Source organism: Ambystoma mexicanum, chromosome 1q, assembly GCF_040938575.1.
Source record: "Ambystoma mexicanum isolate Mex_15411 chromosome 1q, UKY_AmexF1_1, whole genome shotgun sequence".
In the NCBI taxonomy this organism is placed as follows: domain Eukaryota; kingdom Metazoa; phylum Chordata; class Amphibia; order Caudata; family Ambystomatidae; genus Ambystoma; species Ambystoma mexicanum.
The window spans coordinates 614,201,146-614,217,699 of NC_090922.1; the positions used below are offsets into that span (position 1 = coordinate 614,201,146).

A 16,554-nucleotide genomic window follows, 5' to 3' on the forward strand; every position below is an offset into this window, starting at 1 on the left:
AGAGAACAAAGTGAGATTGCCTCACCCGAGTATCATGCACACGGGCTATGGTAGATACCCACAACTCCTAATTCAAGTGACATGGTGACCTGTAAACTAATTGCTGCAAGCAACACAGGAACTGAACCTGAAGAATATCAGGCCAGAGAAGAGAAGGTATACTTAAAAGGAGCCTTTACTTAACAGGAACTGAAATGGGGGTTACTAAGAATTGCCGCATTTACGGACAATATAGAGGTCCACTCTTCACTATACTTAAGAAGGCGAGGTAGCCACCAACTAATATTGCTAAGCAGCAGTGATTAGAACCATATGGAATATCTTTTGATGCTTGGATGATCAGTACAATGTCCAATCCCAACCTTATTTGAGAAGGTGACATGGCCACAAATCAGTATTGCTAAGCAACAGTGATAGGAAACATCTGGAAATTTATCTGACCGTTTGAAATTCAGAATAAGACTTTATATTTCAGAAAATATACATGAAGGAACCATGGATTGCAGACTATACTTACATGCACTAAGCAGGATAAGAGGGAGCATGCAACACACAAATGACACTTTAGAATAGGAAATGCCTTGATAAAGCCCGGGAGTCGAAACTGATGGCCATGCAGTTGGCACAGCCCTATGATTTTTACATTCTTGACACAGTTCTATTATCTTTACATTTTAAGATTGATATTCTGATGCTTACAAGTATTGTTGTTTATTACTCTGTTCACACTCTTACTCACTCACGAATTGCAAAACAGTATGTTTGTTGAATTATTTTTTAATACAATTTTGACTACTGAGATTGTATTATAGTTTCATTTTGGGAAACGCTTGCACTCAGGGATATTGTCTCCTGAAATTACCTGTAACATATTTTGGGGACAGAGAATGAATCAGGATCTCTCTTCACTCCCATGACCTGGATAGGGAGTCTGATCTTTGGATGCAACCAGAGGGTGCACACTTAGCGGGCGAGGCTATTTGCAATCACAGTTAGTTATTCATAGATCCATGACGGTTCCTGGGATGATCCCTAGAGCTGAGCCGTGGTATGCTGGGAAAAACTCAGAAGAAAGAGAAGGCCAATTTTTTCTATTTATCCATTTATAGAGCGCCGGAGCCCGCAGGCATCAGGGTGCGAAACAGGGAAAACGGGGAAGAGAAAGCATTGGTCAAGATCACAGAGAAGTCCTTAGCTATTCAAAAAGGAAAGTTTTCAGATGTTTTTCTAAAACTCAAGAGATTGGGTTCAGCATGCAATTCCTTCAGGATTGTATTCCAGGTCGTGGCTGCCTGCACTGGGAAGGATCTACCATATCCTTTGACCCGCTTGCTGCTTGGGCCAATCATGCGTATTTCATCACCTGATCTAGTGGCTCTTTGGGGGGCATACCCCTTCATGTGTTTTTTTTATATCCTAGGGTTTGTACGTAACAACATTTATGTACCATGGTGAGTGCTTTAAAGGGGGTCCTGGCTTCCACGAGAGCCAGTGAAGATTTCCAGAAATAGGCTCATGTCTGTGCACATTTTTCACAATGCGTACAGTGTTGTTTTGCAGAACCTGCAAACATCCTAGGCTGCCCTTACAAGCACAAATTTGTAGGGCACTACAATAGTCGATACTGGGCATATTTAATGCTCTGACCAAGGTCGTGCAATTGGTTTCCGACACATAAAGTTTAACCAGTCGCAGTAACCTGAGGTGGTACTGGGTTTTGTTGATAACATTCTGAATGTGAGCATCCGAGCTAAGAGATGCTTCAAAGATAACTCGCAAAGTTTTTCACTTTGGTGACTATGGGAATGAAGTGTTTGTTAATGGTAAATCCGACGTACAAGTCTTCAAGTTTCCCTCTGGCCTGGGAAGAGCCAAAGAGCAACAGCTCCATTTTAGCAGCATTCAAACATATTCTGTTGCATGTCAACCAGTTCTGGATCGAGTTGTAAATCAGAGACACTCAATCAGTGTCTTCCTCGTATGCTCCACAGAGCTCGATAACAAGTTGTGTGTCGTCTGCATAATTGGTGAAACAGACTCCTAGATTATCCAAGAGAACACATAGCGGTTGGCTGTAAACAGTAAAATAAGACCTCTGTCCCCCTATAACTATGGGTTGTTTGCTGCCCGTCTTTTTAGCTAATGTGCTCATCAGTCAGGATGATTGTCCAAAAACAAATCTGTCCTTTGTCCAAATCTAAGCTATCTGACCCTAGCACTATTATAACTAATTAAGGTCAGGAGAATGACCCCCTTCTCCTGGTGCTTGTGTTTTGTCACAAGTTCATTCTTACTCCTTTTACTCCTTTCAGTAGACCATATGCAATAGTCACTGTATCAGGTTTAGCAGTTTCTTTTAAGGGACTGGTTCTTCCCTGGTCCTTATTCTTCCTTGTCAGCTTAAGACCCCCCCCATGGGTCTAATCTCTCACCCTGGCTTTTCAACCAATACCTGGCAACTCTCGCCCACTGCATTGGCATTTTCTGCTCCAATTTCCAGTGTTATGCTGACAACACTAAACTAATTTTCAGGCTTCCCTCGGCCACTTCCTCTCCTTCTCTCATCTCTGATTGCCTATCTGCCATTCAGAATTAGTGTGTCACCAATGACCTCTGCCTGAATGCCAGCAAGACATAGATCCTCCTCATTGGCACACCTTCACCCTCCTTTCTTCTCACTCTCTGGCCGGCCACCCTTGGCCCTCCTCCTACCCCCACCTGCGAGGCTAAGAACCTCAGGGTCATCTTTGATTCCATGCTTTCCTTCTCTGCCCACATCTCTGATGTCTCTAAAAAGCCAAAATTGCTACTGCACCTCCTCAGAGCTACTCTGCCTTTCCTCACCTTCTCCCAGCTACTCATTGCCTCCCGAGCCCTGGTTCTCTCTATGTTGGACTATTGTAACAGCCTCTTTCTAAATGTACCTGCCTCTACTCTCTGCCCTTTGCAACTCATCCAGAAAAGGACTTCAAGACTTGTCCTTGGCCTCAAGCCCTGGGATCGTATCTCTGCAGCCCTGAAATCTATCCACTGGCTCCCAGTGAATGTAAGGATTTTGATTTATTTATTTTAATTTATAATGCGCCGGTAGCCCGCAGGCCTCGGGGGCCAGAGATATAGACACATTTACAAATGGACAGTGCTTAGAAAGACGGGACAGACAAACAAGTGAGCAGAGGGCCTAAAAGGTAGGTTCGACAGGGAGATTATTTAAAACAGAGGGTCTTCACTTGCTTGCGGAAACTCAAATAGTTGGTTTCCAATCGAGTATGAGTCAGGGGATTGTTCCAAATGCCGGCTGCCAGTATAGGGAAGGATCTGCCAAGACCACATTTAGGTTTATGCAGAGCAACTGTGATTTTACCGAGATGGGTAGATCTTAGTGTTCTGCCTGGCAGATAGGAATGAATCCTGGATTTCAAGTAAGCCGGGGCTTTTCCATGGATACACTCATGCACGATTGTTAAGGCCTTGAAATGGACCCTATCCTATATTTTCAACCAGTGTAGCTCTCTTCTGGAGTCACTGATATGCTGTGATTTGGTTTTTTGCTTCACAATCCTTACTGTGTTATTCTGGACAACCTGGTGGCTGTGTATGCATTTCTTAGAAGCACCCAGGATCAGGGCATTGCCATAGTCCAAACGGGACAATATGGTGGCTCTGGCAATGGTGGCACTGTTTTTTCCTCGGATATATATGGCCGGATGGATTTTAGTAGCCTGATGTGATAAGCACTGTTTTTTTTATATATTGTGCCTGCGCGTTTGTCCCCAATGAGGCTTCAAGCATCATACCCAGGGTTTTAACTTTACTTAGGACCTGAATCTGTGTATCTTTTATTTTAAAGGATTTATACGAAGTGGATAATTTGGCTGTGACTGAAGGGGATCCAAAGATCAAGAGCTCGGTTTTTTGTCCATTCAGGCACATCCAATTGGAGTCCATCCAATGTTCCACGTTATTGTAGATGACTGGTGAGCTGGTCAGCTGGTGAGCTGGTCACTATCTTTCTGATAGTCGCTGCTTAGCTCGATCACCAGCTGTGTATCATCAGCGTAGTTGGTAAAGAACGCATTTATGTAATCGAGGACGAGACATAGCTATCTCAAGTAGATGATAAAAAGTAGCGGTGACATGCTTGCGCCTTGAGGAACTTCACAAATGATTTCCTTTTCCATGGAGAACTTGTCGCTCCAATGGACTTTAGATATCCTGTCTTTTAGGAACGGCATAATCTAGCCGATGGCTTCCTCTGAGCAGTTAGCGGTTTTCTTTAGAGCGGACTGGAGTAAGTTATAGACAAATAGGTCGAACGCAGTGCTTAGGTCGAGGAGAATCAGGAGACCTGCCTTTCCTTTATCGATAATGCTAAGCATCTTGGACTGTAAATCAAGCATTGCCGACTCCATGCTGTGAGCTGGGCGGAAACCCGATTGTTGAGGATGTAGTGAGGATGTAGTGGATTGGTGGACTCTACATGTGCCTGTAGCTGGCTGGTGGTGATCCTGTCCATGATTTTCAATGTAAAATGACAGTTCGTAATGGGTCTCAGGTTATTGGGGTCTCTTTGATCGAGGTTCGGTTTCTTGACCAATGGTGTAACTGTAACCTTTTTTTATGGCCTTAGGTACATCCTGATCTCTGAAAGATGCATTGATAATTTTGGTTAACATCGGTGCGAAAATGTCTGCTTTGTCCAAGAATATTTTAGGAGGGAGAATGTTCTCAGCACAGGAGGTGGGTTTCATGGAGGTAAGGGTTTTAGTCATGTCTTCCACCATGATTTCTGAAAACTTGAAAGTTTCCGAGGGTGTCGGGTGGTCTCCAGGGGCATAGTCATTGATGTGGTTTTATTCATTAGTGAGTTTAGGATAGTGTCTTTGGCTTTCGAGATTTTATTGAAGAAGGCGATCTGAGTGGCCGCACATTCTTCTTGTGTAGGTGAGAACGGGGGTGTAATAGCAATTGGTTTTTCCACTGATTTTAAGATGTTAAAAAGTTTACTAGTGGAATTATCATCTGCTTTGATTTGGCCGTTATAATCGTTTTTCTTGGCTTCTAGTATCATACTTTTGTATTTGGATTCACTTTCTTTACAGGAAGCTGTATTAGCCAGCGATGGATTTTTTCGCCAGCTATTTTCTCTGTTTCTTTTGACCTTTTTTTGGTCTGTAAATTCGCTAGTGAACCATGGTGTTTGTTTTTTGACTGGTCTGGAAGGTTTTGTTTGAAGAGGTGCTGCAAGATTTATTGCTTTGTCAAGGTGGCTTAGTAAGTTAGACAATAATGTCTCACATGAATCCATTTTACCTTGACTAGCTTCCGCGTTGGAGAGGCATTGCAGAAGTAAGTCCCTGTCTATATTTTTATGGTTTCGATATGTCATAGGCATGGGGTGGTTGGGAATTTTGGGCTTGGGGTAAGGCAAGGAGATGTAAAAAGTTACACTATGGTGATCTGACCATATGCATGGTTCTGTCACAAAGTCTCGAGTTACCAGATTGTTAGTGATAACCCAGTACAACCGTGACCATTATCCATCGTGGGATGTTGGTTATTGATCTTAAAGTCAATGTTGTTCAGCAAACATTGTAAGTTGCTAGCTTCTTTGTCCCCAAGATCACCATGCCAACGACTGAAGTCCCCTATGACTATGGTGGCTGTATTAAGCCCTTTAAGCATGTTAAGTTGGTGCGCAATGTGCTCATTAAACTCCGGGTTGGAGGAAGGGGGCCTATAGAGGACAATCAAATTAAGGCTACTGTTGGCTGTGGGAAGGTGTTTTAGATGTAAGATTTCACTACCTGGGCATGTAATATCAGTGGGGAACATGTGAATTGAGTCCCTTGCGATAACTACAACACCACCCCCATAGCCTTCCTGTCTGTTGGAGTAGAAGATGGAATAGCCCTCCGGGACCGCAATGTCACAAGTAGGACCTATCGGGTCCTTAAGCCAGGTTTCGGTTATGCAAAACACATCTATTTGTTCCTCTATGATTCTGTCATGTACGCATTGTGCATGTTTATTAAGGGAGCAGATATTCAGAAGGCATAGTTTAAGATCATGCCTGGAATTGGATTGGCACGCTGTGCCATTCCGTGATTGAATGCTCTGCTTTTCATTCTTAGGAGCTCTTTTAATTGCCAGATTTTCCCTAAGTGGAGAAATGTCTGGTTTGGGTCGGGCCAGTGCCATGGCGACTGCTTGTTCGACCTTGTATAAGCATTGGATATTACAGAGGTTGGACATTAACTTTTCTACCGGGAGTAACCCCATTTTACCTTATATGAAGGAGATGAGCTTGAAGAAAGGGAATTCCGGCAGCATTTCCTGCGCCGAGCGCCGTAGACGTATCTAGATGTATGCACCAGGTGCTCTTGGGAACTGTAGTTCCTGATGGCCAAGGCAGACATGTTAACCTAATGCGAGTGCTTGCTCGCTGCAGTATCAAAGAAAACTACTTAGAACACACACATGTGCTTGGTACTCCGCCTGGAGGAGCAACAGATGTGACAGAGATAGCAAAAGAAATATCAAACGCACGTACTTCAAGTAACGTTACCCCTGTATATTTCAATGGCAATGTAACAAAGATAGCAAAAAGAAAATGCATGTACTTCAAGTAACGTTACCCCTGTATATTTCAATGGCAATGAAAAGCAGCTAAAAAGCTTCCCCCGACACAGCAATGAAATTATTTACCTTTCCTTTGGCAGCAGATGCCAGAAGGGTTTATAAGGGGAGGTCGGCGGGACCGGCGCAGACCGGCTTGCCCCTGAAAGCCCCGGCGCTAAAAGCGCCTGACGTATCTAGATGTATGCTCCAGGTGCTCCTGGGAACTGTAGTTCCTGATGGCCAAGGCAGACAGGTTAACCTAATGCGAGTGCTTGCAGGATTACATTCAAACCCCTTTGCATTGTCCACAAGGCTTTCTGGGGCCTGGTCCAAAATACCTTCAGCTGTCCCTCCGTAAATACCTCCCCTCTTGAGCTCTTCGCTCCTCTACCTCTAACTCCGTAAGGGTCAGTCGTTCTTCAAAGAAACGAGCTGGGGGTAGATCTCTGTCTTCGGCTGGGACCTCCCTCTGGAACAACCTCCTTGCCACTCTGAAACTTGAGGAGAACCATCTCCGGTTACGGAAGTACCTCAAGACCTTCCTCTTTACTTCTGCCTTCACCCCCTCCCCCTACTGATCTTCTTTCTCTCTGCACTGTGCACCTGGCCTAACCTCTGACTTCTGGGCCCAGGTACCTGTTCACCCTGCCACCCACCTGCACTGCCTCCTGGCAATCCCTTGCACTGGGGTCTGCATCTGTAACCAAATAGACCCCCCCCCTTTTTCCTGCACTTATCAGACATGCCCTGTTCTGCTGCCTTAAACACAGCACTTGCCACTTGCTGGCTGCACTACCACTGTTTGTTACCTTTTATTATTTATTTATTTTATTATTTATCGGTTTTCCTTTGCTCCGCACTTTCCACTTCTCCATCTTCCATGCACTTTTCCCCTTTCCCTCTCCCATGCACTTGCCCGTTCTCAATGGCACTGGGCCTAGTAAGATTGTTGTTTTTGTTCTCCCGTGTTCCCCTCCCTTGCCTTGTCGCGTTCTGAAGCACTTGTGTATGAGCACTATACAAATAAAATATCAATCTCAATAAGTCTAATTAGACTCCTTTTCTCCCTATTGATTGTTCCTGAATCTCTGTTACACTATTCTCCTCTCTTTTATAGTAGTTCAAGTTCCAATTTCTATACCCCCATTCCCAGGGTACAGATTCATATATGAGTTTGGGCTTCCTGGCTTCACAGATTTGTTCTGCCCAAATGTCTCTCTTTCTTGTGCTCTCTGTCTTATCTTCGAGATATGGGGGTGGGCCTTCCCTTTTTCCCCAAAGTGATAAGCCTCCAACTTTATTTCTTTCCCACTCTGTGGTTTTAGTATTTCTCCTTATCTCATTCAAACAGTTTTGTTTCACTGGATTATTTCCAATAGTTTTCCTATTATTAATGGGACGAATTGCGCTTAATTCATAATGAATGCCACTTGGCTTGCCTGTATTCCCGTTCCTCGTTTTACCTTCTGAGTCCCGGGGCAAAGTCAGCGGTACCTGCAGGCCCCTGGATTCTCGTTAATTCTTGTTGCCGCTCCACAGCTTGCTCTCAACTGCATCTACTTCCTGGATGTGCCATTCTCATGTTTGATATGTCAAGGAGATTGTGACTCGGACTGGGAGCTGCTTACTCCCCTGGATGGTCTTGGTGCTGTTGTACAGGTAGATTTCCCACCACTTTGATTCCATGGTCACGCCAGCACAGCTCTTTTTCCTCTGCCTTGCTTGGCTTTCTTCTGCTCTCGCACAACGGTTGCTCAGCAGTTCTAGCTCTGCGCTGCAGTGGCTCTGCTGCATGTCGGCTCTGCGTTCTCCCAAAGCCCTGCCTTCTTCCGCTTCTTTATGCCCAGGGTGCTTTCCCTGCGTCTCTCGGGTCTTCGCTCTCTCTCGGTCTCCTCTCTCTCACTGGTTAGTCTCGCATCCCTTTTCAGCCTCCTTGTTGCAGGCCATTGGGGAATTTAATTTAAAGGGATATCTTCCATTTCTTGTTGTTTATAATATAACTTCACTTCATGAGTTTGATAACAGTTTGGTATATTCTATTTGTCAATCTAAGACATCACTTGAAGGCCATCAGGCAGTTGCTCACTGGAATGGGAGTCCTGTCCCCAAAGGGGGATTCTTTTCTGGTCAGGTCCACCTGTCTCGACCCCTAGGGAGGGTGTTGTGGAGCGGGCTCACCTCCCTAGCCTCACGAGAGGGGGAGCTTCCGATTGGGGAGAACAGACAAATTCCGTCAATTCGTCAAACCCTCCATAAGAAAATAGACAAGTTGGAAAAATAAAATGTATCTCATCCATGTAACTAAGATAAGCAACAATGGTGTCCAAGATCCATGGCACTGAGAAGGGGTTACAAAAAGTGGAGGAACAAATAGCAGCTCTGACGAAAAGACAGTGGTGTAAGATGTAACTGAGTTACACTCTCTCCAGCAGTATGGTGTTGCTGGATTCCAAACTTGAGAGGAGCAAGAACACCAACAAGGTGGCAAAAGCACACGTTTTGGGGGTCCTGAATTTGATTGCGAGAACCTCAAGACGTTTACAATTAGTTCCAGGCTTTCTTAGATGTCAAATTGGGAGAACCTCAAGACATTTCCAATTAGATCCAGGCTCTCTTAGATGTCAGATGAGAAAACCTCAAGACGTTTTCAATTACAAAGGCACATCACCTAACTTCCTACATACCAGCAGAATCAGACACAGATTTTAAAAATTAGGAGGCACAGTTATTATGGTCTTGAAAGACCTGGACAACAGAGAGGTGGTCTTGCAACTTGGGGCAAAGAATAAGAAACTTTGCAGGAATGGTTGCCAACTTTATTTTTTGCAAATTTGAGTTTGGAAACTAAGGGAAAGATGAAGAAATTAATGCCCATAAGGAGGGAACTCTTAACACTGGGGGTGTCTGCTTCTATTTGACAACCAGACAAATTAACGTTTGTGTATCAAAAGAAAAGCTTTGTCTTCATCTAAGTGGAGGCGGCTGCTGCATTTGTGCAGAAACGTCTCCTGGACGTGGGGCAAGAGGAATAGAATTTGTTAATCTTGTTTGATGTGTTGGCAATGCTTACTTGGGGATTGATGACAGGGGCCCGGAATACTTGCGGTTGTCATAGCTGATGTTCAAGAACAATACAAACAAAACAAAATGAACCAAGTGAGAGTGCACAGAAGGAGAGGAGAAAGCACTAGATCAATCAAATTGCAGGTGCAGCAGATTGTGGCGCAGTGAGAATGAGTCCCATTATTGCCCCCTAGGCTGCACAGCAATACCAAAACAAATGCCATCAAGGATCACACAAATAGGGTGAGGGTGACAGATGGGCAATGCTTATAACTTATGAGCTTGGCCAGACTAAATATTTTGAAGAATCACATGAGTCAAAACCAGTACTTTTTTGGATACCCAGACTCATATACAAGTGCTAATATAAGGTAAGGGGCCCATTACTATCTTTCTGCAGTTAGTTGCAGTCAGCCACAGCTTAAAACGTCCCTGTCGTGTGGTAAAAAAAGAAACTGCTCCTTACAAACCTAGTTCTTTCATGCCATGGAAACATGTGAAGCAGGAGAATCTTAAAGATTGTCTCCTGACTCCTGCTGCGTTTAAGCCCACTGTAGGGCAAGGCATAGCCCCAGTGACCAAGAAAAAGAAGAAACATCAACAATATTAAAGGTGTAACAGATTCTATGTCAAGACTGGAGCATTATGCTTCATTTTTTTTTAATCAACTCTTCAGCAGTTTCAACAAAACAAAGGAAAAACTTGAAAAGGTCCTCTACTACCCGTTTCTCTTTTTCCTTTCTTAAAACTACAACTTCCACTGTCTCTGTAGTCCCTGACAGTGCCAGCCCAGTCCATGTGTCACTTCCTGTCTGTGGACTCCTTCTCTTCTTTTCCAACTCTTCAGCAGATAAGTACCCTTTTTCGTCAGTGCTTTAGAATTGTAGTATTTTAACCTTACTTGTGGAGATTTACGTTAAAGAACAGAAAGATTGCCTAATAGAGGATGTATACTAACGAAGATATGCTAAATAGTACAGAAATGACCTTCTATTACCTAGATTAGGGAGTGTATTTTTCAGCAGTCAGCCAATACATAGGCGAAACGGAGCACGTAGCGCAACACCTTCTCAAATATGTTCAAGAACAGAACAGCGAGCGAGAAAAGCAGCATGAGGGAGAACAGCCCCGTGTAGCATGCTCTGCACGCTTGGGGGATCGTTCTCCCTCACTACCGACATAAGCGATCCGGCCAACACCCTCGCGCAGGCGGAGGCAGAGGCGAGAGGAGCGCGACGGCCCCCACCTTTGGGAAGGAGGAGCCAGTACTGCGCTTTCTCATCGAGCAGCCGGAAGCTGGAGTAACCCGGCATAACGGAGTTGATCTAGACGCCTACGGAGAGAACATTGAAGCCGGGCCCGGCAGTGATTAATCATTGACACGTGCGAACGGCGGAGAGCCCAGCACACGAGCAAAAAACGGATTGAGCGGTCCGCGCTGAAAACCCAGGAGGTACAAATTGCACGAGGAGGCAAACAGAAGAGAGGAGAGACACCTGTCATGAAGCCTAGGCCCACAGAACACACAGAGGTGTGGTGGGAGAACACAAATGGAAACTGAGCATAGAGATTTTTCAGCAGCTGGACCATCTTTGGGGACCAGTGCACACCGTCAGGGACTACAGAGACAGTGTGAGTTGTAGTTTTAAGAAAGGAAAAAGAGAAAGGACTAATAGAGGACCTTTTCAGTTTTTTCCTTTGTTTTCAATGCTGAGAGGGTATGGCAGGATTCCCAAATGGCCATCAGCCCTTTTAAAGCCATCCTTCCCGATTTCAGAACTACAAAGCATCACAACCAATAAGATATTGGCAAAATAACATTTGACAGGCCAAGCCAATTAAGGAAGAGATACCTGGCTTAGGAGGTTTAAAGCTTTGTTTCCCCGGTCTATGAAGCAGGAGTGCAGAGGAGGATTGGAGGTTGGCGAGACAAGAGCCAGCGATAAGACCAGATTCAGCTAGGAGATTAGTGACAGCCAAAAAGTCAGGAGAGCTCACAGACCCGTGGCAGAAGACTGAGAATATATAGGCCTGGACATTGATTTGAGAAGGGGGAAAGAAATATTTGCTGGCAGGAGAGGGACCATCGGTTAGAAGATGAGAATATCTAGGACGCATAATTACCGTAACCTGGGGGAGGGTATTATTTGCTGGTAGGAGTGCCAAGAAGCGAGCAGAGTGTTATATGCCTAATATTGAGATTTCCAAGAAGCGAAAAAGGATCTGTAATTAGGGGAGGCTCGGAAGATCAATATTCTCATAGTTAGGGCATTGGGATACTTTATGTTGACCAGTCCTGACACCTTTACCATAGCTGTCCTTATGATTTTGAGTTTAATGTTCCTAGAACATCTAGGCATTTGACCAACCCATTCCATGTATTGACTGCAGCTTAGAAGCATCGTGGACACTATATACTAGAGGCAGAACAATAAAAGAGACACTTTAAGGGAGACTAGTACCCACTTGAGATAGGGAATCCTTACACTTCATAGTTTACAGTTTCATAACATATGAGGGGGACCCGGCCATTTAAACATGCCAGGGGTACATCAGGAAACATATGCATACACAACCAAAGAAACCCCTTTAGCATTATATAGCTGCTCATAAACAAAATAATACAACTGTTATGTTCTTCTTACTTTATTATTGTGTATTCCAATTATATAAGCCAATGATGGAATCAACAGTTTCATTAAGTGCCCTCACATTTAAATAAATGTACACGTTTTACACATTACACCCATTAATAAAGCATATAATACATGATAGACAATGTGACTATATCAAAACGTCACACATTAAATATAAGTCATAGCATATATTTTTTTTTAAATGACTGTTCTTTTCTATAAGAGGCACTGTAATCCCTAAATGTTTCAGTTCTATGCAGTCTGCACCTTATTCAGGGGGATGAAATCAGTAGAAATGACAAGATGTGGTGGTCTGTTGATGGAGTGGGTTCATCCAAGAAACCTCAGATTAACGCAGTCTCTCCTTGACTCTTCTATGTAGGGGGAGATGAGACAAAGTTGTAGCTAAACCATGTGGGTAACTACTGAAGTCCGTTCTCGCTCAATGTGGTCATCTTTTATGGTAGGGTTCGAAATTGAGGGGAGCTGGAAGCTATTTAGCTCCTCTTTGTAGCCTAGAAGCGCCTGGTTAGCTTGCCACCAACCATTACCAGGAGCTACCTTTGGCTCCCCAGGCCAACTGATGCCGAACAAACACACCTATGTCAATTTGGGACCATCTATAAAGTTTAGGAGACATCTATACAAACTTTAAAGTATAAAGGATCATAAATAATTATATGTTTCTATCTTATGTGGAAGATAGATTTGCGTAACGCTTTGTGCCAGTTCCTCGTTCCCAAGTGGTAGCTTGAGGTCACTGGTTAATGCTAGATACTCAGGAGTAATTTTAAGCTCCTACTCATCCAATCTAAATTTCGAGCCCTGTATGATCTGCTTTCAGGAGGGTGCACACCCAAGAGGTCTTCCTGCTGCTGCACCATCATCTGCTACTGCAAGAAAAACTGCTTGTGAATTGATGTGTTATTATTTTTTACTGATGATACACGGCGTACAACATGCTGGCTTCAAGTATGCAGATGGCAGAAGCCGAGCAAGAGGTTAGAGGGTGTTCTTGCAGTCCTAATACCCGAAGCCAACATGAAGTGTGTGTCCTACTAACTAGCAGCCCTCATGCTTTTTGCTTCCTGATTGGTGAATTTCTCTTCAGTGTGTACTTTCTTGAAAGAAGTCACAAAAGATGATAAAACGATAGTAGGAACATATACGTGAGGTGAAGGCAGAATTTACAGGGATAAGTCCGGCAGCCCTGGAAATCCCTCATGCCACCCCAAGTAGGGAAGTATGCTAGAAGGCATAGCATTTCATCTTAATTTGGTACAGGAGGACTCCCCCATGTTTTCATCCCCTTCTCTACCAAACTAATTGCTGCATGCAGTCCAGGGCTAGGGTACAGGGACTGCACTACTCATGGAGATTAGAGTCACTCGGATGACTGTGAAAAGAAGTGGAAGACAGTGGAGTAGAAGTGGTGGGGTGAGGACACATCCAGACACAAAGGTAAAGGATACAAGGGTGAGGATGCCTGTAGACACAGGATTGTCATTTCTGCAACTCCAAATGATGTATGCGAGAAAGACAGAAATGGAAAAAAGGGGTGCCGAAAAATGAAGCAAGATGGCATGCATTGCACATTCAAATATTTAAACCCAGTCCAATTGCATGCCTTTTTATTAGAGCAGTTGGCCAACAATCCTGTTTTGCCTTGAAAGCACTGCAGGAATATCTCACTCTAGAAGAGTTGTGGCTTACCATGATGGTTGATGGGGACTCACCTGCAACCACAGGACTCCAGGTTTCTTTAGGGTGTGGGTCTGGGGAGTCAAAGATGTACTGGCTGAGCTCATAGCTGCTGGAGGAGAGGCCCGACTCTTTGTACTGCTGAAGTAGGCTGGGCTCCACAGACCTAGGGCGCTGAGGAGGATGGAAGCAGAGAAGAGGCGAATGAGGGGTTGGTGTTGAGTGGGACCTCAGTAGTGAAGTACAAAGGTAGCATTGCAGATCAACATTGGGGGCAATTGTATCTGTATATTGGTCTCTAGCATTGGAATAATCCCCAGAATGCATAGCTTGCTATTTGAGGCACACTGGGCGAGCTGTGTGAAAGCTATAAGGGATGCTGTGGGTGATGTTTTTTGTAGGTCCCTGTGCTGAAATATTAGGGATGCTCCAGTGCAGTTGTAAAGTGCACTGGCTAAACTGTGTGTAAGATCAGTGCTGGATTAGAAGCAGGTGTTGCTGGTTAGGGCACAGGTACATAGGTGTGTGGGTTTGATTGCATGTAGTGTGTTAGGTTATGCTATGTGTTGTTCAGCAATATTTGTAAAGAGCAACCTTTCCCTTTTTCATGACCTCTTGACCATGGCAGCTGTCAGGGTTGTGTACGTGGTACTAAGGTGGGCTTTCCTGGCAGAATACATTTGGGGGTTTGTGTTTATAAACAGGAGCACAGTTCTGTGGAGAGTGCGGGTGAACACCAGATATATGAGGTTTCCTAAACACTGTGTGTAACACGGATCAGTAGGAAGTCTGGGAGAGGTGAATATGTACAGATCTAGAGAGATTGAGGCCTGTTGGGATTGGATTGCTTGTGGGCAGCTTCCATGAAGGAAGACGGGCAGGGTTTACAGAACGGATGGTAAGAATACCGCAGGTGTGAACCGTCAATTACCGCCAGCTGCAGAATCAGCCCGATCATAGAAGGCGCACCGCCAATGTGCTGATGAAGGTGCCCACAACACTGACTCTGAAGGATATGATGGCAGAAAATGCAGTTACATAACAACCAGCCCCCAGACCGGGTGGTAAATACTACCAAAGGTAAGACCAGTTTGGAGCTTGGGGTCACCCATTATGTTACACCCAACAGTTCTGTGTAAAACTGCAACACTGGCCAAGGTGATAAGAGAAACGGTGCAGCTAGTCATGCTGTTGAGATCACACACACTCACACATCCATGAAAGCTGAAAGTCCCAGATTTCACCAAAAACACTGACCATGAACTCCAAAAGCAGACTCACATCAAGCACACAAATAACTGGCTACACACCTTGGAAAGACCTGCTTGAACTTAGACAGGAGAGTTTCAGCAAAGGGAGGCAATGGCCAATGAGTGCTATTTCATACAGCGTGCCACACAAGTATGCCATGCAAGGCACCAGCACAGGGCACAGATAGCAATGCGGAGGGCCAATATATTTTCAATTTCTAGTGCGCAGGTGTACACCCTCTACAGGTCCTCCCAAAAAATCACTGACATGCTGACATGCTGGGAGGGCTGCAGGCTGAAATATCACTTGCCACCCTTAGAAGTCAGCCTATTCCACCTTTACTAAGGCCGACATCCACCCTGCACAGGTTAGCATCTGGATCCTTCCAAACAGCAGTAGCACAATATGCCGGAATATCACAAATAGCCTTCAGCACAATATTTCACCCTGTTGTGAAGGCCATTGTACATAGACAGTGGGTACATGTGTACAATTCACAGGCATGGGAAGAGCAGCAGGTCATCAAGGAAGGATTCTATGCTGTGCATGGCATCCCCAACATCGCTGGGGTGGTGAATGGAACCCACATTCCATTGAAGTCTCCATCCTTTGACCCAAAGGTCCACTTTTCAGTCGTGGCAGACATACCATCAGTGACCAGGGCAGAAGGTGATAAAGTAGCAAGCAGGATTCATTGTTCTCTCAGGGGGCTGGTAGTGACCAGCAATGGAATACTCAGCTACAATAGAGTCAGTAATGTCCAACAATGACATGTTCAGATACATTAGGGCCGACAGAGACAAGCAATGGTGAGATCTGGTACAATAGGGCCACTAGCAACCAACAAATGCAAGTTCAGGTACAATAGGGCTGATGGTGACCAACAATGTGATGTGTAAGTGCAAAAGGGCAGCCAGTGACCAACAGTGGTGACATCTGATACAATAAGTCTGGAAGTGATCAACAATGACTAGATCAAGTACAATAGGGCCATTACCGACCAGTAATGGCCAAACTGAGAAACAATATGGCCAGTAGCGACCAACAATAGTATGTTCAGGTATAATAGGACTGGTAACGACCAACCATGAGGAGATCAGGTACAACAGGGAAGGTTACAACCAAAAGAGGGCCAGTAGCAACCAATAAAGGTGAGATCAGGAACAATATACTCTACACCAAGATGTTAGATTTCCCAAGATTCTTTGATGTATACACGATTGCGGTCTAGAGGGCAGTTTAGGTGATATGTGTGTTCATCGTTGGGTATGTGCTTATGAGG

General features: G+C 44.6%; 1 protein-coding gene across 3 annotated transcripts in view; it reads right to left on the reverse strand.

Annotated features, from left to right (window-relative positions):
- The window catches only part of SEC16B (SEC16 homolog B, endoplasmic reticulum export factor), a 705,720-nt gene that overhangs the window by 419,132 nt on the left and 270,034 nt on the right, over positions 1–16,554 (reverse strand). For all 3 annotated transcript variants that reach the window (XM_069641151.1, XM_069641150.1, XM_069641152.1), the window contains one exon: positions 14,057–14,195. In XM_069641151.1, the coding sequence (XP_069497252.1) occupies positions 14,057–14,195 (139 nt within the window). The remainder of the gene's footprint in view (positions 1–14,056; positions 14,196–16,554) is intronic.